The sequence below is a fragment of the Lathamus discolor genome, chromosome 4 (assembly GCF_037157495.1).
Source record: "Lathamus discolor isolate bLatDis1 chromosome 4, bLatDis1.hap1, whole genome shotgun sequence".
Taxonomy (NCBI): Eukaryota; Metazoa; Chordata; class Aves; order Psittaciformes; family Psittacidae; genus Lathamus; species Lathamus discolor.
The window spans coordinates 21,367,492-21,388,385 of NC_088887.1; the positions used below are offsets into that span (position 1 = coordinate 21,367,492).

The 20,894-nt window shown below is 41.6% G+C and overlaps 1 protein-coding gene across 16 annotated transcripts in view; it reads left to right on the plus strand.

Annotated features, from left to right (window-relative positions):
- CMSS1 (cms1 ribosomal small subunit homolog) overlaps window positions 1-20,894 on the plus strand; it is a 258,974-nt gene that overhangs the window by 214,456 nt on the left and 23,624 nt on the right. Inside the window, exons 1-2 of one of the 16 annotated variants that reach the window (XM_065676591.1) lie at window positions 12,785-12,892; window positions 13,694-13,736. The exons of 14 other annotated variants lie outside the window; for them this stretch is intronic. In XM_065676591.1, coding sequence (XP_065532663.1) covers window positions 12,800-12,892; window positions 13,694-13,736 — 136 coding nt within the window. In that variant the 5' untranslated portion in view covers window positions 12,785-12,799. Of the gene's footprint in view, window positions 1-12,784; window positions 12,897-13,693; window positions 13,737-20,894 lie in introns of those variants that run through there. One more of the 16 variants, XM_065676595.1, reaches the window with a different exon arrangement.

Consider the following 20,894-nt stretch of genomic DNA (forward strand, 5'->3'; position numbering starts at 1 on the left):
TGACCTTAAAAGGAGCTGAGAAAACCTAACTTCTGTCAAGATTACCTAGGCCAGAGGGCAGCATGCATCAGCTTCCCACCTTCCTTTAATGTAACTTCACTTTCTTAATGACTGTCCTGTAGAAAAATCCTGGGACATTAGTCGCTCTTGATACTGCCAGGGAGCTCAGCAGCCAGAGTATAATTCAGAGCTGTGGAGTGATACGGCTTTGTAGTCTCAAGGGAGAGATCCTGGCTAGGATCTGCCCAAGCTTGCAGTTTTGAATCTGCTTTTAGGGTCAGCCCCAGGTAAAAAGTGTACTGCGTTATTTACCTTTGCTCATTGTTGGATGCAGTTGAAAGACAAGGCATGAGTGAAGATGAGGAGGAGAGTTCTAGATCACTGGAGGCTGCAGCATGTGAGTGCTGGTGCTTTCACATCCTCCTGGTGGGGGTTCCCACTCCTGATACTTAACCTGAGGCAGGGAGAGCAATAGCAGCTGTTCTTTTCCTTCTGTTTTGAACATGTTATAAGTGGCAGTATACCCAGCAGGCGTTAAATACATCACTTGAGCTCTTCTGAACCCTGAACTAAGTATTCGGTTGCTCAGTGTGAGAAAAAAAATATGGATTAAAAAATGCTTCAGGCTTGCAAATCTGTGCAGAAACTGCATCTCCAAATCATGAAGTCAGATTATGTGACTTGGTCTGTGGCAATAATTTGATACTTTTTCCTCTTTGAGATTTTCAATCCAAACTCTCTAAGCTTTGGTTTCACAAAGAGTTACTGCTAGGCATGGATGACTGATTTCCAACCTGGAACAATTTTACATGCTCCTGAGAATGACATGGCCTTTACCCAGTTCTGTAATTATTCAGCGTAAGAAATTATTCCTCCAGTATTTGTGGTAATGACGACTGTAAAATAGAGTATCTGTAGCACTGTTAGGTTAGCAGAAACTGAAAGAAAATAGTGATTGTTGAACTAGATGCCTTGTCAGAGATGTGAGCTTAGGTCTGTACCTGTCCCGTTGTCAAAGGAAATCCATTATCATTGTTTTAAATCATGTTTACTTCAATGCTTCAACACAGAGGTGAGCTACCCTTTTTTATCCTACACAGGACTGATCTATTTGGTACCTTATTTTGGGTTGGGTTTTGGCAGCTTTATGGATACACTGGGGTAATGGACCATGTGAAGTTACTTACTCTTTCTTGTCCCCAGCCTTTTCTTATTTAGGGAAAAAGTCATAATTATGGCGTCTGTCTTCTCAAAAGGTTTATATAGCAACAGAGGACACCTGGCAGAGGTGGCTGCATTTGGGCTAGTGGTGTAGCCATGAAGGGCTCAGTACCCGTTAGCAGGGGTAGGTGCTGGTAGGAACAAGTATGTTTCTACAACTGAGAGACAGTGCCTTGAGACAGCAGGAGTCACCTCCTCTACCGTCTCCCATGCAGGGACCAAGTAACAGCTCCATGACCGTATGGATATGGAGCAGGTACTGCAGTGGCTTACCCAATTCGTAGAAAATGAAGCATTTTTGACATGATCAACATGGAGAAGTGTACTGGCTCAGAGCTAGGCTAGAGCTCCACATCTGTTGCCCTCATACCCTTTCCTGCCACCACTGCCACTAGCTTCAGTGGTGTGCTCTGCCCTTCTCTCAGGTTTAGCCCTCTCTGGTTGATGGCTGTCTTCAGGTTTTCCCCCTTGTCCTTTTATAATGTATGGATCTTTTCCTAGTTTTACATCACTCTTTGAGGAAGATTCAGTCATTTACTACTGCAGTAGGATAGCGGCAGCATACAACCAAGTCTGCGGGTCACATTTACTTGATGTTGGAGACTGCAGCATCTCAACAGAAACTGGGAGGATGCTGGGCAGTTTAACATTCTCATCTCCATACAGTAGCAAATGACTGGTGAATTCAGGATGCGGAGAAGAATGCAAAGGAAAATGTGCATGCTTTGTGAATTTAAAGCTATAAATTACACCATATCTGATGGGTCTAATTATGTATGAGCAAAAAACTTACTTATTTTGGGATCTGGTTTTTCATTTGCTATATATTTGTATGCATATTGTCAGTCCTTGCTTAAGTCAGATTATACAGATAATGTAAACACTGCACCATGTGTCAAACCCTGAACATTCTGCTTTTCTCTTGTAATTGACAACTCATGTGTTTATCCTATAGGGGATGTTAGCTAATATTACGGGTCTTTACTGAGCTTTTTTAACTGAATGCTACTGTGGTTTGTCTTCATTATAATAGAGACGTATTTTAAATTAAAACGGTTTATCAATCTGAAAAAACGTCTTTTGTAATTAGAAAATTTGGTTTCTGAGTCTATTTTTGGCATTCTGGAACCACATCATCTTAGTGATTTGTAATTGAAATGCCCATTGAAAGCCTCCATAATAAAAATAAAAAAGATATCAAATTAACTTTTGAGATGTAAAGGAACAGTTGAAGAATTTATTAGAACAATGTTAAAATATGCCCTAAAACAAGTCATGTTAGTCTGCAGGTTGAAGCGGGATATCTGGAAATTCAGAGTGCTGTACTACTATGATTAATTAAAATGTAGTCAGCTGAAACCTCTACTATAATCAAAATTGCTCCCCAGAGTTTTGCTTTCATTACAGTCCTGGTGCAGCCTTCCAGTCCCAACCATTGCTGAATGTCGTGGTTTAAACCAATCCACACAGGTCGTCCACTCACCCCCCCCGACCCTCCCCACTCCCGGAGGGATGGGGAGGAAAATCAGGAGAATGTAACTCCCACAGGTTGAGATAAGAACAGCCCAGTAACTAAGGTATAACACAAACCACTACTGCTACCACAAATGATAATATTGATAAGAGAAAATAACAAGAGAATACGATACCACCGCCGAACGAGTTCGACCCCCCCAAAGAGCCAGAGCCTGCCCCTTCCGGGTAACTTCCAGTTCCCCCTCCGGGCATGACGTGCTATGGTATGGAATACCTCTTTGGCTAGTTTGGGTCAGGTGTCCTGTCTCTGCTTCCTCCCGGCCTCCCTCGTCCCCAGCAGAGCATGAGACTCACAGAGTCCTTGGCCAGAATAAACATTACTTAACAATTAAAAACAATCGGTGTTATCAGCTCTCTGCCCAGGCTGGAAGTCAAAACACAGAGCTTGCACCAGTTACTAAGAAGGAGCAAAACGGCTCCTGGTAAACCCAGGACACTGAACTAATTCCTTAGTTCAGTTTAAAAAAACAAACAAAAGGATAAAATTACCATGATGGTACATAGGATTTACTTTTTTTATTGCTATGCTGGGCTCTGTTTGATACAGTTAATTGTATTTGGCCATTCTTTCTGCTGCCAGAGACAGAGACAAAGTATCTCTGATTTGAGGGCTGTGCTGTTTTCCATATAGTAAGACTTGGATTATCTTACAGTTGCTGTTTTCTGTAATTTTGGCTGAGATGCTGATTCCCCCTCCCCAGATGTGCTGCCTGTCTCATTCCTGTTGTGCTGGTGGTTGTGTTCTGCTACAGTGGGGTTTCCTTATCAGCAGCTCTGCAGTAAATCAAGCAGGAGGAGACTACATTTCCCAGCAGTGTCTTGAATGAAGAATTCACAACATGTGAATTTGTACAGGATACCAAAGGACATCTGTCTTACGAGGCTGTCTCCAGAGTTGAGACTTCAGGGCCTAGATAAAGCACTGCTTCTGTCTCTGCCATACCATATATATTCTGACCCTAGCATTACATAGTCTGTCTTCAGTTTGTCCTCGAGCTGGATGCAGTAGTAGCCCTTTAGATAGGGCTAAGCCTTATCACTCACTTGTTTCGCATCAGGACACTCTCCCAGAAGCTGCTGAGTAGCAAAAACATGACAAAGAATCCTTTGTCTGTGGCTGTTGATACTGAGACTGGAGAATTGTAGCTGCAAATTAAGTTTGTTTTTCATCTTAAATGATCTGAATGCATCTGGTTTGGATTATTGAAAATATTTTTTAAAACACTGATGCTTTTTCAAGGGTTAGAGAAAAGGACTTCATGTCCTTTCTGTCTGAATATAATAAACAACTATCATTTTATTTTACTATAGCACTTTCTTCAAGAATCCCGTAGCACTTTACAGATGTTGTTTAGGCTCCAGCACACTGCATTAAGGGAATGGATATTTCTGCATTTTGTTCAAAGGAAAGGACAGGAGAAAAGAATGTAGCCATGCCTTTTCCCATGGTCACTCCATACCTTGCATTGCTTGATGAAACCTGGCATTTCTTCCTTTTTCACTGGTGAGGAGCAAACCTTATGGGGAACTGCCTTGCACGTCTGTTACAGGGCAAAAGAAGAGTCTAAGATGGAGGAAAATCTGTGCTCTGAAAGAGATTTGTGAGATTCTTTGCCTGTGTAAGAGGACAGTCTCTGGGAAGACTCAAGAAACCTGTAATTAGACTACATGTTGTCCACCTCAGACAGCTGGAGGTCAGGTGGAAGTTGGTGTGAGGGGGAGTGAATGCTCCGTTTTTCACAGAATCACAGAATCACAGAATCCCAAGGGTTGGAAGGGACCTAAAAAGATCATCTAGTCCAACCCCCCTGCAAGAGCAGGGTAACCTACAGTACATCACACAGGAACTTGTCCAGGCGGGCCTTGAATATCTCCAGTGTAGGAGACTCCACAACCCCCCTGGGCAACCTGTTCCAGTGCTCTGTCACTCTTACAGTAAAGAAGTTCTTCCTGATGTTAACGTGGAACTTCCTATGTTCCAGTTTACACCCATTGCCCCTTGTCCTATCACTGGGTATCACTGAAAAAAGCCTAGCTCCATCATCCTGACACCTACCCTTCACATATTTGTAAACATTGATGAGGTCACCCCTCAGTCTCCTCTTTTGCAAGCTAAAGAGACCCAGCTCCCTCAGCCTCTCCTCATAAGGGAGATGTTCCACTCCCTTAATCATCTTTGTGGCTCTGCGCTGGACTCCTTCAAGCAATTCCCTGTCCTTCTTGAACAGAGGGGCCCAGAACTGGACGCAATATTCCAGATGCGGCCTCACCAAGGCTGAGTAGAGGGGGAGGAGAACCTCTCTTGACCTACTAACCACTCCCTTTCTAATGCACCCCAAGATGCCATTTGCCTTCTTGGCCACAAGAGCACATTGCTGGCTCATGGTCATCCTCCTATCCACCAGGACCCCCAGGTCCCTTTCCCCTTCACTACTTTCCAGCAGGTCACCCCCCAACCTGTACTGGTACATGGGGTTGTTCTTCCCCAAATGCAAGACTCTACACTTGCCCTTGTTAAATTTCATCAAGTTTCTCCCCGCCCAACTCTCCAGCCTGTCCAGGTCTCGCTGAATGGCAGCACAGTCCTCTGGTGTGTCAGCCACTCCTCCCAGTTTTGTGTCATCAGCAAACTTGCTGAGGGTGCACTCAGTTCCCTCATCCAGGTCATTGATGAAAATATTAAACAGCACCGGTCCCAGCACCGACCCCTGAGGAACTCCACTAGTCACAGACCTCCAGCTAGATTCTGCGCCATTGACCACAACTCTCTGCCTTCTTCCTTTCAACCAGTTCTCGATCCACCTCACTACTTGATCTTCAAGCCCACACTTCCTCAGCTTATCTATGAGGATGCTGTGGGAGACAGTATCAAATGCCTTACTGAAATCAAGAAAAACCACATCTACCGCTCTACCATCATCCCTCCACCTAGTCACTTCCTCATCCGTTTTTCTCCCTTCAAGAGTCTCAAGTTTCCTGTTGCAAAAGAGTTGAGAGGTCATATGTTTCAGTCTCTTGATGTCGACTTATCTATATTGAGAAACTTCACTGCAACCTGAGCTGTCTCGCCTTTTAAGTGGGGCAGTGCTGGCTGGTGGGTGAGCACACATGCAGCCCATTGGCTTGGCTGTGTGAGACAATGCACAGCAACAGCATGTGCTCAAGCACAAGAGACCCAGTACATCATCTCAACCCTTCTTTTTTCTTCTATACTGACAGGCTTGTCCTCTACTAACCCACTTTCTTCCCAAGTGGGATTTCCTTGTCTTCCACTCTTTTAGGCAAGTATTGTGTAAGTGGACTTATGATGGTATGCATCAAGTTGTACTGGATGACAACTCTAACGATTATGTTAGCAGAATAAAACATAGTAGCAGGAAGAAAGGCTGCTACACATATTCTATTTAAATTGAGTGTTCTTAAAGACAGACAAGACTTGATGTAAAATGCCTATTTTTCCACTATATTTTGCATATGGCTTTTAAATCAGCTCTTTAAGGGGAGTATCTAAAACATTTGCCACTCATTTGGGGATTATTTTACCTTCTTTTCATGCTTCGCTCTCATATTCTTCTGCAGTATTATTAGTGGCTATGAAAATGGCATGGGTACTGTGCTAAATACAACACTGTTGTAAATACTGATTTTTTTAAATGTTGTTTGCTTGCTAGAGGTTGGACACTGTTCTCCTGTGATATCTGAGAAACAGATTGGTGTACTAAAAAACTGGTTATAAGTGAAAAATGGAAAAGTTCACCTCCAAGGATTTATTTTATCAGGACTGTGCTTAGTCCAAGTTTCATTTAATGTAAAATTGTAATTTGCAGTTTTGCAGCTGTGCATATGCACTTTCACTCACTGATGTTGGAGACGGAGGAATTTAGGTAGGATTACTTTCAGTGGCATTTTAGCCCCAGTAGTGGTCACTGTGAATTTGTTGCAACTGAGAGAATTTAGACTTATGTAATGGAAGGTGAGAAACTTGTGTTAGTTTTGTATAATCCCACTTTTAGCTATTTCTCCCTGCATGACTATGTCATGTTGTGTAGGTGGGATTTTCATGGGGTATTGTTTTAAAGTTAACCACATTCATCTTCAAATGAAACGTACTGATAACAATCTAGCCTTACATATAATCCTTTTCCTTGGCACGTCGCAGAGCAGTAGAAAGCCATGAACACACTATTCATAGAGAAACTGCATCAGCAAAGCACAGCTATTGCTGTGCTACTGCTTTCCCAGTCTACCAGCTCCTGCTAAACTCCCCTGAGAGAGCAAAGGTCTTTCTGTGGGCATGCTATGTACCTCTATTACTGGGGTAAGAAACCTGTGCCCCAGTGGAGCACTCTGTTTTCAGCTTACTTCTGTAGCTGTCACTAAACTTGGAGTTGGGAACAGCTCTATGAAAATGAGAAAACAATCCTTGCAGGTGGCCAGATGCATGTCCTCAATTTTTAAATAGTTTTGAATGCATAGATAAACTATTGCTGCTCTGGGTATATTCATGCTGTCTCATACCCCTGCACACTATTTTATAACATTCCAAGGAAACTACTTTGTTGTTCAGTTTCATTCTTATCATCATTTTTAGGCAAAGCCATGGTTGCTTTCTGTTTTATCTGATCAAATTCCAAGTCCATATTAAATAAATGCATTCTTCAAAGGAGATGTTTCATCTTAGCCTAAAATACTATGTTTTGCTGTTAATGGATGGAGGGGGTCCCCACCCCTTGCAACTTTGTAATTTATGTGTATGCAACTGTGTACATTTTTATGTGCATTTGTGTGACTTCAAGAGAGATACAGATACAACCAGAGGAAAGCAGGCTGCATCTGCTGTGTCCCCAGTTGCCCCAGTGGTCAATGTCTGATGTCATGTGTGGCCACTCCTTCTGTCTCCCTTTCCCCTGCAGGTTCCTGTTTTTATGTGGAGGCTCTGCACAACAGACCTTACCCCACATGAATGGATTGTGTATCAATCCTGAATAATCACGGAAGTAAGGGCTGAGACCCATCAGACTGTACTGAGTGGAACCACAAAGATGTCTGAGCAAGAAGTAAGACACCGAGTGTAGCGGGCAGTGTTCTGCCTGCAGTTTTCAGCAGTCTAGAGTTGGCAGTTGCAGATGCAAAGCAGTGTGGTACTGCAGGCTTGTAGAGTGTCTAGATCTTCAAATGGACTTTTTTTTTTTTCTGTGCCTTATTCTGCTTACATGTGAGCATGAAGCCTTATTGTGCTTTGGGTAGACAAGAGTGAATTTGCCACCATTAAAAGAAATTTTTTTCCACTCTTTGGAGATCTTTGCATTAATCCTAACACTTTTGCATTAGTCCTGATTAGAATGAAAGAAGATGCAGACTGCTGAGGCTATTTTTCACCTCAAAGCAGGCTTTTTTTCTGCAACAAGATTTCATTATACCCCTGGTGCACAGAGAGCAAAATGCAGTAGGGGAGCCTATGGAAAAGTTCTGTTGTTGGGTGGTTGGGGTTTCTTTTCCTCCTGTTTTTGGGAGCTGAATTTGTGAAAGCAGGTCAGACAAAGCTTTGGTCTATGTGGTTTGTTTCGAGTATGAACTTTGATTTCCTTCCCCTTCCCTTTTACTGGCAGGTGTTGGGAAAATATTCTTTAGCTGAATGACTACAATAATTTAATTGTCTGCTTAACTATAGCTTTATGATTTTCTGTGCCTGTAAGTATCTGTCTTTCCTGTACAGCATGTATTGGCACATCATCCTTTGTCCCTTCCTGGGAAGTATATTCAGGAGTTGTGGCAAGTCACAAAAGGTTTTGAAAGATAATTTTTATGCATGTTTTGAGGTAAAACTGCTTCTGCATCTGTAGCAACTTGTTTTCATACCAAATATTGTGTTCCCTCCTCATACAGGCATACACACAGAGAACTATACCCAAGTACTCTGACTTACTCTCTAGATGCCACCTTTACTCTTCTCATACTCTTCCATCCCCTTTTGGATGTCCCTGCCTGGATGTTGGCTGCAGCAACAGCTATGTGATGCTGGTGGTGGGTGGAGTTGTGTCCTGGGTCCTGTGGGCTGGCTACAGAGCCATGTGCCAATGATGCTGACAGGGCCTCTTGCTAAAGGTATGAGTTGACTCCGCTTTAAACCCCAGCTTTGTTTCTGTCAGTTCAGTTTGGGAGGGCGGGAGAAAAATCCTAGTATCGTTTGCTGTTTGGCTGCGCCAGGAGAAAGCCCCAAGCAGGAACATAAATATAGCAAGTGGTAGTGGGCATATGACTGTTGGTGGGACTTAGTCATCCCCCCTGGCGCTCTTTGGATTTAGCCATCTGGCTCTGGCGCTGCTTAGGCCTGTCAGCGAAAGGTGACTGCCAAAGCCAGGAGTTTGTGAATGTCCCCTTGGAGGTTTGCCTGGCCAGCTGGCAGCATGTATCATCAGCCAAGACTCCTCTTCCTCCTCCTTCACAACCTTGGGCATGTCAGACAACATATACAGACATACCTTCCCACACCCAGTGAGGAAAGTGGATTTCAGCCCCATCTGAGCCCCCATAATAGAAACAAAGGGTTTCAGTCTTTCTTTCTGGCACTATGGGAGGAAATAAAAATATTTTCCTCCTTTTTACTTTCTTTTTTAATTTTATTTTTCCTTCCGTGGTGGTCCCCACAGGGATGGCCACATCATGCCCATTGGAGGTCACACCTTAGCAAGATGAAGCCAGCTCATTCTGGTACTGGAATTTTTTAACGGAGAGGGGAGAATAGGAAGAGAATCCATGAAGCAGGATCGGCCCCAGCCAGAAAAAAGTTAAAAGTAGATTGAGGTTTGTCTGCATTGGACAATGAGGGCTGTTCACTCACATGTGCTTCCTTCTAGCTTCTTCCAGTAATGCCGCGCTCCTGTTTATCATTGAAGTAATACTGCCACTTTCCATTCCTGTCATCCTCTCATCCATATGCCAATAAACCTCCCACCAGTTTGAGTGACAGAGATCTTCTAGGCTCAGCTCCTGTGGGGAAGGTGTGATAATGCTCCCTCCAAAACAAGCCAAGTCCCTGGCTACCTCTGGGATGCAGCCCCTCTGCCAGGGTGGTATTTTGAATGCTGTGTTAGTAAACTACAGCCACATTCTGTACTGCTTTTTTTTAATCCACACTCTACAACCCTCATATTTTTAACACTGATGGAGAAATAACATTTACCCACACACAAATGGAGAGTAGGTGCCAAAGTGTCACGGGAACTAAGTTGATTCATTAAGCAGTGACTTTAGGTAAAACGTGAATATTAAAAAAATTAAAAGATGCGTGTGTCCTCTTTTCTGTCAGTGTATAACAACTGTTTATAAAACGTTGTTGCCAATATTAGGCCACAGTAGTTGCTTTTATACTGTGAAGACTTTTACTTGCTGATGGACTTGGTGAATGCATTTGCAGTACTTCAGTGATCCTCCCATAACAGCCTCTTCTTTGAGTTCTTGAAATATAAACCTTCTGGATTAATCTGAATTACCACGTCACACAGCCTGAGTTGACTCTGTATCATGCTACCCAAATTCTAGAATTGTAGAATGGTTTGGGTTGGAAGGGACCTTAAAGATCATCTGGTTCCAGCCCCCCTGCCATGAGCAGGGACACCTTCCACTAGACCAGGTTGCTCAAAGCCCCATTCAACCTGGCCTTGAACACTGCCAGGAATGGGACAGCCACAGCTTCTCTGGGCAACTTGTTCCAGTGTCTCACCACCCTCAGAGTGAAGAATTTCTTCCTAATATCTAACGTAAATCTTATCTCTTTCAGTTTAAAGCCATTCTCCCTTGTTCTGTCAGTACTCGCTCTTACAAAAAAATCCCTATCCAAACTTCTTGTAAGGCTCCCTTCAGGTACTGCAAAGCTGATTTAAGGTCATAGAATCATAGAACAGTTAGAGTTAGGGTTGGAAAGGACCTTAAGATCATTGAGTTCCAGACCCCTGCCATGGGCCGGGACACCTCACACTAAACCATGTCACCCAAGGCTCTGTCCAACCTGGCCTTGAGCACTGCCAGGGATGGAGCATCCACAGCTTCCCTGGGCAACCCATTCCAGTGCCTCAGCACCCTCACAGTAAAGAGCTTCTTCCTTATATCTAACCTCAAGTTCCCCTGTTTAAATCTGAACCCATAAGGCTTGCCCTGGAGCCTTCACTTCTCCAGGCTGAACAAGCCCAATTCTCCCAGCCTGTATTCAGGAGAGGTGCTCCAGCCCGCCTGATCATTTGTTAAAGAGTTTTAGGACTGCTAGGAAGGTATTTTGTGTGAAATGGATAGTGTTATTACATCCTCCAAATAAACTTAAGACTTCAAGCATAAATTACTAATCAAGAATCAGAAGCAGAGGATGATCAGAAGATCTTACAAAGAGTTGAGAGTAACCAAAATCAGAAGTTTCTTCAGTAGGTAGGACTTTTGCTACCTTGTAATCTTTTACTTTTTATTGCCTGATGTATGATATTGTTTAACCAGCTGTATACTAAGAAAAGATGACCTGAAACAAGTGCAGGAATTCACTCAGTTGTCCTGGCTTAGATGAACCAGTGACTTAGTGACCTTTCTTGCCCTTTGCCTACTGTTAATCCAGAACCCATTTGCCTTTCTTCAAATGTTTTTGATAAGACCTTTATGTATTTTTTATGTTTTGAAGAACTTCCTGGTGTTGTTGGTGTTGGGACTTTTGAATCAGTGGACCTTTCTACCCTATTTCTTCAGGTTGCCATTCTTGTGTGTTAGCTATGGTCATGTTGCATTAGAGAGCGTGTGTGTGTGCCAGTGCTAAATCCATGGCTTCAGTGTGTGTGCCAGTGCTAAATCCATGGCTTCAGTGTTGTCTTTACATGATAACAATCTACTCATGTCAGAGTCCACTCCATAGTATCATGATATCCATGTGACCTGAAGTGTGTTAGGATCTCCTTACAGCATGCAATGCTGTATTCTGTCTAGGTTTCTTTCCCCCCCCCCCCCCCCCCCCCCACCTTGGGAATCACAAGAGTTTAAAATGGTGCTGAGGAAAGCCATAAATAGAAGCAGTGCAGGCCCACTGTAAAGCATACAACGGAAAAAGGAGACCATATTCAATACGATCTTTAATCCTGCATGTACTCTGGCTGAAGCTGAGCAACTTCTTTGAAGTCGTTAAGGGATTTGAGCATGTGTTCATCAAGTAATTAATTCACTTTTTTAAATAGATGTGCTATTTGCAGCAATCCCTGTATTGCAAACCCAAAGCCATACTTTCTTATATCATACAAAATAATGTGGATAAAACATCACTCAGCACATCTTAGTGCATGCCTATATATGTCATCATCATGCATATCATCACACATCCGTTTTTCTCCTGCTTTCAGGACGATACAGTCTCTTGCCATGACTGTCTGCTTTTTACGTTAATTTGAACAAGTACAATCAGATAATATATATTCTACTGCACATGCTGATATCCTTTTATTTTCCCATTTCCTTTAGATAGCAATAATGAAAATTGATGTTTTGAAATTGAGAATGTCATTAGCAAAAAAAATACTTAATGCTGACATGCAGAACTGGTCTAGCAGAAAAGCATAGCTGATCGAAGCCATCAGCAATTGCTCTCTAATTATGATGACAATACAAGAATGAAACAAGCTTACCTTAGCTCAGGAAACTCTTTTTGCTATATCCCAGGCAGCTTCCTTTCCTTATTCACTTGAAAAGGGAAAATCCACTTGAATACACAAAAATAAATGCTAGAAGAGTGAGGGATTTAAGGAGTCCTCATCCGAGCTGCTGAGCCACTTGGTTTTAGCAAATTGCAAAAACCTCGATCCAGTAGTAGCTTAGGGCGACTTTCCTCTCCTCATATATTCTGTGGGCTGAGAATCTGCAAGAATAGACCTGAGGAGACGGTGCTGCAAGAGAGAGACAGCAGGGGGACCTTGGCACGGAGTTGGAGCAAACTCTAAATATAGCCCAACCCACTTTCCATGCAGTTCTCTTCATACTCTGAAGGCAGATGACCTTGTCAGAAAACTGACCTCCCAGCATGTCACTCTTTACAAAGAGAGGATCTAAGGGAGCAGGACTGCAACATAAGAAGACAGAAAAGCAATCAACCATCTGCTCGCAGCAAATTAATGTAGGTATGAGCTCTATTTTTATGGCAGTTGCAACTGATGGAGTCATAATGTGCTTTATTTGATCATTTAGACAAATGAGCCGCATGACAATTCACAAAAGACCTGTACGGATGAGCGATTGCACTGTAATTGCTAGTCTTAAATAAAGAGCACTGACATAGATGAAATGCCTGTCACCTTTCCCCATCTCAAAAACCTTCACACAGCAGAGTGTGTAGTATTTTCATAAAAGCTTCTGTCTGTGAGAAGTTATCCTTTCAGTTGCTTTTATAGTCTTTTTGGAAAAGTTAGTTAAATCCGCAAATGTAGTCTGGTACCATATAAATTTGAGATTCTAGAGTAGCTTAAAAGGGCAGTGGAATTTGCAATATCAGAGACCGAACTGTGGAGAAATGTGTAGTGTGTGCAGAGGAGGAAGCAAGAGAATAAGAGGTGTAGAAACATAACCCTTATGCCTGCTTTTCAACAGATGTTTTATAATGCATGGAATTTGCCACTCTAACTCTGTGTGGCAGTATGTCAGGGTATTTTGTTCTTAACCTGAAGGAGAGTTTAACTTGATATGGGTCAACCTGATACTCTGTCAAATGGGGCCTGATACCGCTATGTCATATAAAGGCTTCTGAATAAAAAAAGCTTCAGAAATCTGAGCAACTCAAAATGTCTTCTCTCACATTCTGTGTTAAGACATTTAGGAGATTTAGGATTAAAGATTATTTGCAGTATTGTACTTCAACAGGATATATTTTTTGTTGGTGACATTTATCTAAATGTGTGCTATATTATATGCATCCATGCAGTTTTCAATATTCAAAGAAAACCTGAGGAAACATCAGGACTGTGGTAAGTTTATACTATAGATGCGTGTGCCTGCAAAATATGAACCAGAGATGTGTGAATTATATCAGTAGTCACTAAAGTAGCTATGTGTTTCTGTGAACAGTAATTTGGGCTGTTCAGCTTTTGCAAAGTGTGCTGCTTTTTTTTTTTTTTTTTTTTAATTGAAGCCTACTATTTTTGGCGAGTTCCACTGTGTAATTTTATCACGATCTATCATCTCAAAGTCCACAGAGTCAGCCAGACTCTGTTACCTTCACAACAGGAACTACAGCTGTGAGCCACAGCTGCTTCCCAACATGTTGGGAGAACAGTAGAAAATATGAATCTCCTGTAGTATTAAGGGAGACATCACATCTGAGACATACCATTCCTGGGCAAAACTTGCTTGTACTCAGACCTGGGATACATTAAGTAGTTTTATGGATTTATCCAAGTTCCTCCTTCCTTCCAATTTACGTATTTCTTCTCCATTAAGAAGAATAAATGTCTGGTAGGATTGAATACTGCAACAGATGAAGGATGCTGGTGTTTAAAGGAAGGGCCTGAAAAAGGAAAGAGTCTGCCTCCTGATAGACGTATGTTGAGTGGCATACTGGCGTTGTGTAAGTAGTGAAATTCAAAATGTAAAGGATACTGACATCATTAAATACTGCTTTTGCATGAGTTTCCTGTCCACACCACCAAGAAGATAGAAGATGATGTAGCAGGGAGTCAGGCCCTGATTTGTGCCTGGCTTTTCCTGGGCTCATATTTTGTGTTTTTCTTGGGATGCTGGATGGTCTTTCCACTTCTTTGTGGATGGTTTTTGACTACCCAGCCTTCTTTGGTATCATTTCCTCTGGAATGATACTTATTTCAAGATAGCCTTTTGGGGCTCTGCCTTGTACAGTTATACATTCTGTAACTAATATTTGTGAAGTGATTTTTCTTTTGATTAACACCAGATTCCTAGGCACTTATTTAAAGATCCCATGGAGCATTTCAAAAGGTGAGATACGTGAACCATAATGTCTTGGCCAGTTTCCAGTGTGGTCAACATTATCCTGACTTGCCCTATTCATCTGCTTTTCAGAGTTGGATAGAGTGTTCTCTTACAAGCATAAACTGTTGCACACTATTACTGGCATCCTTTTGAGTGGTTTCTAAAGTGACTGTAGGTGTCAAGAAGAGAAGCCCTTTTTATAAGGTTAAGTATTTAATTTTAAAATATGCATCCAGCAGATTTGTAAACAGCCAAAACCCATGCTACTTACAAAAAATTAAAAGTCTCCCACTTCCCCATCTCTAGAAATGCTTTTAAATTGCATTTTGAGACTTAAGGAGATTATCAGATAGTTTTTGAGAGTACAAAAAAAAAAAGGAGAAATGAGGAGACTGCAGCAGCTTGTGGCTGTCATCTGAGCCTTCAGTCATGGTGTCATTGACAAAGGATACTAGAGCAAACAACAGAACTGATTTCCACTCTGTGCTGGTGTATTATTGTGTCTTCAAGGTCTGGTTGCTCTTGATTGGCAGGCTTGTAATGAAGAAATTAAGTTGGATGGCAAACGGTAAAAGGGCCTATCATATTCCTGACATGTCAAATCTTGGTGTTTGTGCTTTATATTACCATGGGTTTTAGAGCTACAGTGTCTAACTGAATATTGAGTTCTCCATTTTCACCTTTGTGGTGCCATTATTCCTTATGTGAGGTAGTAAAAAAGACAAACTATGAGTAGGACTGGGTTGTAGCTATACCACAGGCTGTACTACAAGACTACTAATATTTTGTCTTTTGGTTCACTTCCAATCAGCAAGTTGCATCACAAGTGAGTGTGGAAGTACTCATTTTGCATATTAAAGAGAAAGTGTTAAAAATAAGGGAGAAGATTGTTAGAAATGTTCTGTGGGAGATCCTTTGTGTGGCAAGATAGCTGTGTATGTGTGCTAAAAACTATCGCATCAGAGCATAGTGAAAATGAATTTGATATTATTCATCAAGACCTGTTCTTTCTTGCTTGAACAGGCAGTGATTTTAATTTAAATTGACATTCAGTGTAAGGAAGAGGAATGTAAACTGAATATCCTGTCACCAGTTTTATTGGGGAAAAAAAGTTTGTGGTAGATGTGCCTGTTGAACTGCACAGGGAAGGGTTTTACATTTTGTAAGAATGTTGTCTTTGTATCACAAACTATTGCCAATACTTAGAAACTATTATAGGGAATTCCTACAGACTGTCAGCAAGAAACTGGTTTGGCACAGCCTTAGGCTGATTGGAGTAGGAAGGACCTTATGCCATCTGAATGTTGTCTACTGGAACAAAATGGAAGTTCTTTTGGTTCTTTGGTAGGACTGAGTCTGTGTTTGCTCAGTTACATATCATATGTCCTTCAGCTATGCCTCACAAGTACGCTTTAAAATACATTTTTTTTTTTTAAGTACATTGTTAGGTGATGTCTGCAGTTCGAGGCATCCTCACAGATATAAAAAATTACTGTTGTGCTGGAATAGACCCATTTTGGGAATGGAGTCCTTAGTTCATAGCAATGGGAAGGGAAAACAGTGACCTCCAAACGGGGGCTGGGTTGGGATGATGGAGCGCTAGTACCAGATGTAATTACTATGGAGATTATTTCAGCCCTGGCAGGGAGGCAGCTCTGTGTTGCAGTAAACTGACAGGGAAGGTCACCAAAGGAAGAGTAAGCAACTGGTAGTTGCTTTACATGCAGTTTCTTACATCCTAACAACAATAAGAGATACCAGTTCATTCACAGTTTTTCCTCTTTAGTTCAGAATGGTCAAAATACACAAGTATTTTATGGCCTTATGAGTGAAGGCACTTAATTTGATTCATGACCCCAGTGAGAAAAGTATGAAAACTTCATCAGTCTTTTAAAACTGGAATTGCAAAACCTAAAATACTAAAATATTAATTTTTTTAAAGGAAGGAAATATCTTCATTAATTTTTGAATCAGCACTCCATGCTTAGCCACATTGCCATTCTTCCTGCCATCAAAGATTTTTCATCTCCTGTCAGAATATGTTCTCTTACTGTGTATGTGTTTCTCAAACTAAATCTTGGTTTGCGATACTGTTTTAAATGTTTTAGCTAATCCTCATTCAGGGGGGTGAGGGATGAGTTTGGTGGTTCTTTTCTGTAATGTCATCTGGATTTCTCAGTCATGCCACTGCAGATGATTCATGCCTGTGATGAGAAGAATTATTTATCTTTCAGGGGGTGCCAGTGGACCCTTTCTGATTTAGTCAGAGCAATTTGAGAAATGAAGAGGTTACTGACACTGTTGTTAACTATTTTTGATGCAATAGTTACGTGGTGACCTTCCCTAAGGACAAATCACTTTTGTAGCTAACATTTTACCTCATTTACTAGGAATTTCTAAAGTATTGTCAGGATGAATAGCTAGGAACTGATCTGAAGAACCATATTAATAATAAAATTTGCATTCTTAGCTATTCCATGTGGCTGGTCTGGAGGCGCCTAGAACAGCTTCATAGATATTGCTTGGCTAGCTGGCTTTACACCATTGGCTCCAGGGTATCTGAGCTACTATTAGGCTTCTCAACAGGAAAATTGAAAGCTGTCCATTGCTTACAGTGAGGGAATTTAGAGATGATTGTTCTGGTAGACATGTAAGAGATCCTCCTTTCAGGATTAGCGGTGCTGGTGACACAGAGATGACTAATTTGGGATCTCTCCAGATGTTTGAGCTGCTGCTTGCCTGTTGCTGCTGTGCCTGATTAGCCTCTGTACCTGCTTCTCCCACTGCTATGCAGAACCTTTCCCTTTTGTCAGGGATATAGTTGAGCTTGGAATGCTTTAAAATATTTAAAATGTTAATTCTTAGTTAATCAGCCCGCACACCCAGGGTTGTTTCATTTAAAAGACCTCATCTCTTTCTTCCCTTGGGTACTGGTCGGCAGCATGGAAGGACCCACCTGAGCTTTGTGTTTTCTGCTGCCTGGAGGGGTGATACAATAGTGGTATGTTAAAATACTCTCATCGCCGCTTTTAGCCCAGTTACTGTGATCAGCACAAACATGAAGGCAGGAGGAGGCCTCTCAACTGAGCAAGAATGAACAGGGACCTGAGAGCCAATTTTGCTGACAGCTGTTACACGTTACAGAAGCTGACTGACCTTGTACTGTATGTACCTGATGGAACATGTGCGGAAGATGCAATGAGAAAAATTTGAAGTAGTGCATTGGCATTAAGATTATGTAATCTGACTCACTGAAGACTTAGGCCAGTTTTTAGCGGCAAAACCATGAGAGCAATGAGGAATTCTCAGACGTCAGTTTTATTCTTTTCTCTGACCTCCTCTCTGCCCCACTCCTGTCTTCCTCCCAAAGAAATCTAAAATGACAGTTAAGAAGAAACTTGAGATGTAATCAGCACACTTGGCCTGGCATTTTACTCAGCATCAAATATTTTTCAATCTGCTCAATTTAAAGCTGGAAGCCTAGAGAAATATTTTCCCACCAGATTTATGAACACAGATCAGTACTGTTTAATCAACCAATAAATAAAAACATAGCCTACAAAGCAGCCTGTGAAATTAATCCATCATAGCACACCCAAATTGAGCCAGCTATGCCCTCCTATAAAGTAATGACAAGCACGTAGTTTCCTGTTACATCTGAAACAAGAAGCAGAGTGTAACAACTATAAAACCTATAGAATCAGAGAATGGTTTGGATTGGAAGGGACCACAGGCAGGGGCACCTTCCACTAGAGCAACGTGCTCAAAGCCCCATCCAACCTGGCCTTCAATGCTTCCAGAGATGGGGCATCCACAGCTTTTCTGGGCAACCTGTGCCACTGTCTCACCACCCTCACAGTAAAGAATTTCTTCATTCTACATAGTCTAAATCTATTCTATTTCAATTTAAAGCCATTATGCTTTGTCTTATCATGACATACCCTTGTAAGAAATCCCTCTCCAGCTTTCTTGTAGGCCCACTTTCCACAGGCCTTTAGAAGAGTCAGAGGGAAGTCGGGGTAGGGGGGTGGTGTGTGGAGTGTGGCAGGAATAATGTACAAACTTTGTTTTTGTTTAAGTGATTCTACTTTCGTACTGAATTGTAACCCTCATGGGAGCATAAGGGAGAGAGCAGGGATTTCTCTTCAGACACAGAGACTCTTCTGATCCAGAGTGTGTCTCCAGAGTGTGGGTAGTGCCAGATACTTCAAATGAAAGTTGAGGGAGCCTCCCTTATGGACCTGTAAAGCAAGTTTCCTCCAAATCAAAGCACAGAGATTAACTTAATGGTAAGAAATGAATTTATCCTGTACTAGCCTGTGTCACTCGGAGTCTTTTAGATACCAAATAGATGTCTGATCTCATTTAGCTTCCAGATAAAAAAAAGGGGAAATTATTCCCTCAGTTATCTTTGGGTATGTACACAAAAGAATACTTTTCAAATCTGTGCTTTCTTGTTAATTACCTCCTATATCCTTAAGGTGCTACCTGTCTTTAAAAATACTAGTATAAATAACCAAGCAAAAGTGCATTATTTGTGAATATACTAATAAAGTAGATGTCTGAAGGGAACCAGTTAAATTATCTAAATATCTGTATGCTTATTTTTGTGCATGTGTATGAACACGCAGATATGCATGTGTTAATAAAGGCATGTGTATATGTATTTAGTATGCATATTTTGTATGTCAATATTAAATTTGAAATTCCATTCCAAAACCCATTGCAGTGAATTATTTTAAATAATGATCAGTATAATAAATGAGAGTCTTATATATATGTATGCATGTGTGTTAAGCACAAATGGCTTTTTCCATATCAGCGTGATTCAAAATAAAATCAAATAGAAATACTTAATGACTGGGAAGTCACTTAGTATGTGTCGTGCCATGCCACTGATGTAATACCAAAGGTGAATCTGTGAAGAGCTGTGGAATTCACATTTATGTTTCTGTACTGAGAGCATTACGTGACCATTCAGATGTCTTTGATGACCTTGTGGTTGCGTAAGGTCCATGTCACAGGAAAGCACATGCAAAGGGGTTGCTGTGCTGAACAACATTACCCCTTCAGCAGCATATTCTGTCAGTACCTGCCTGCCTACTCACTTGCACCACGAGGGAGATGAAAGTCAATGTTATATTAATCAATTAGGTTCTTCATTTGTGCCGACTTATTATTAAGGAAGGATTTATGCTCTAGTTCTGGCAGAGAGGAGTCGTCTGGGCTGCTTGACACCTCAAAGCAGGGCAAGCAGTGCTGCTCTGATACAAATGTGTTTGGGATCTGTGAGCTGAGTGCTTCTGCATTTATTCTTATCAAGTTATGATTTATTTTGTGAATAACCCTGCTGATGTTAAGGTAACTATTTGCAGAGGAAGATACACTATTTAAAGTGAACATGGTTGGCAGAATCTGGACTGTGAGGCTTTGATGCCCACAATGAAGATTTCCTGTCATCATGGGAACTGACATGGTGTCACAAATACTCACAGCTCAAAACTAGCTACTGTCTCAACTGGGATGTGACCAGATAAAAAGTTCTTCTGTGTACAGAATAAAGATACTCAAGTACTGCAGAAAGTTGTTCAAATTTGAACTGGTTTTACAGATGTTGTTTGGGTCTGGGGCTGGACATTGGTTCCCTCTTCTCTCACTTCTTGCTGAAAGCAGAGGATGTTGCATCACAAGGTGCAGTCCAAAACTCAGCTGGGCAGTGAACAGGTGGTACATTGTCAGGCTATTTCAGATCATGGAAACCATTTGTCCAGTTTCAGATTGCTGTTGCTAGCAGTGTGTCTTTTAGTTACGAGAAAGAGAACATGTTATTTAAAACTCAAGCAATTCCTGTTTGCCATTCAGAGCATGCCAAATGGGATTTAAGAAGGAATGTTTAAAGATCACTTCCAGGTTCTCCAGAATCTATTTTATGCAATTCTCATTTGTTTCCAGTGTGAAATGTTGGAAAGAGCTAGCTCAGCTATTCAGTTCAGTGGGACATGCACAGATATACTCTGGAATGGGCATTTGAGGCCCTGGAACAGTGAGAAAGATGGACAAAGAAGTGATTAGTTCTTATTTCTTTGATGTAGTTCATTTATATCATCACTCCATAGCCTGCTTGAATGCAGTGCATCCAGGCCCCTGAGGCTGTGGGGCTGGTGTGTGTAAAAGCTGGT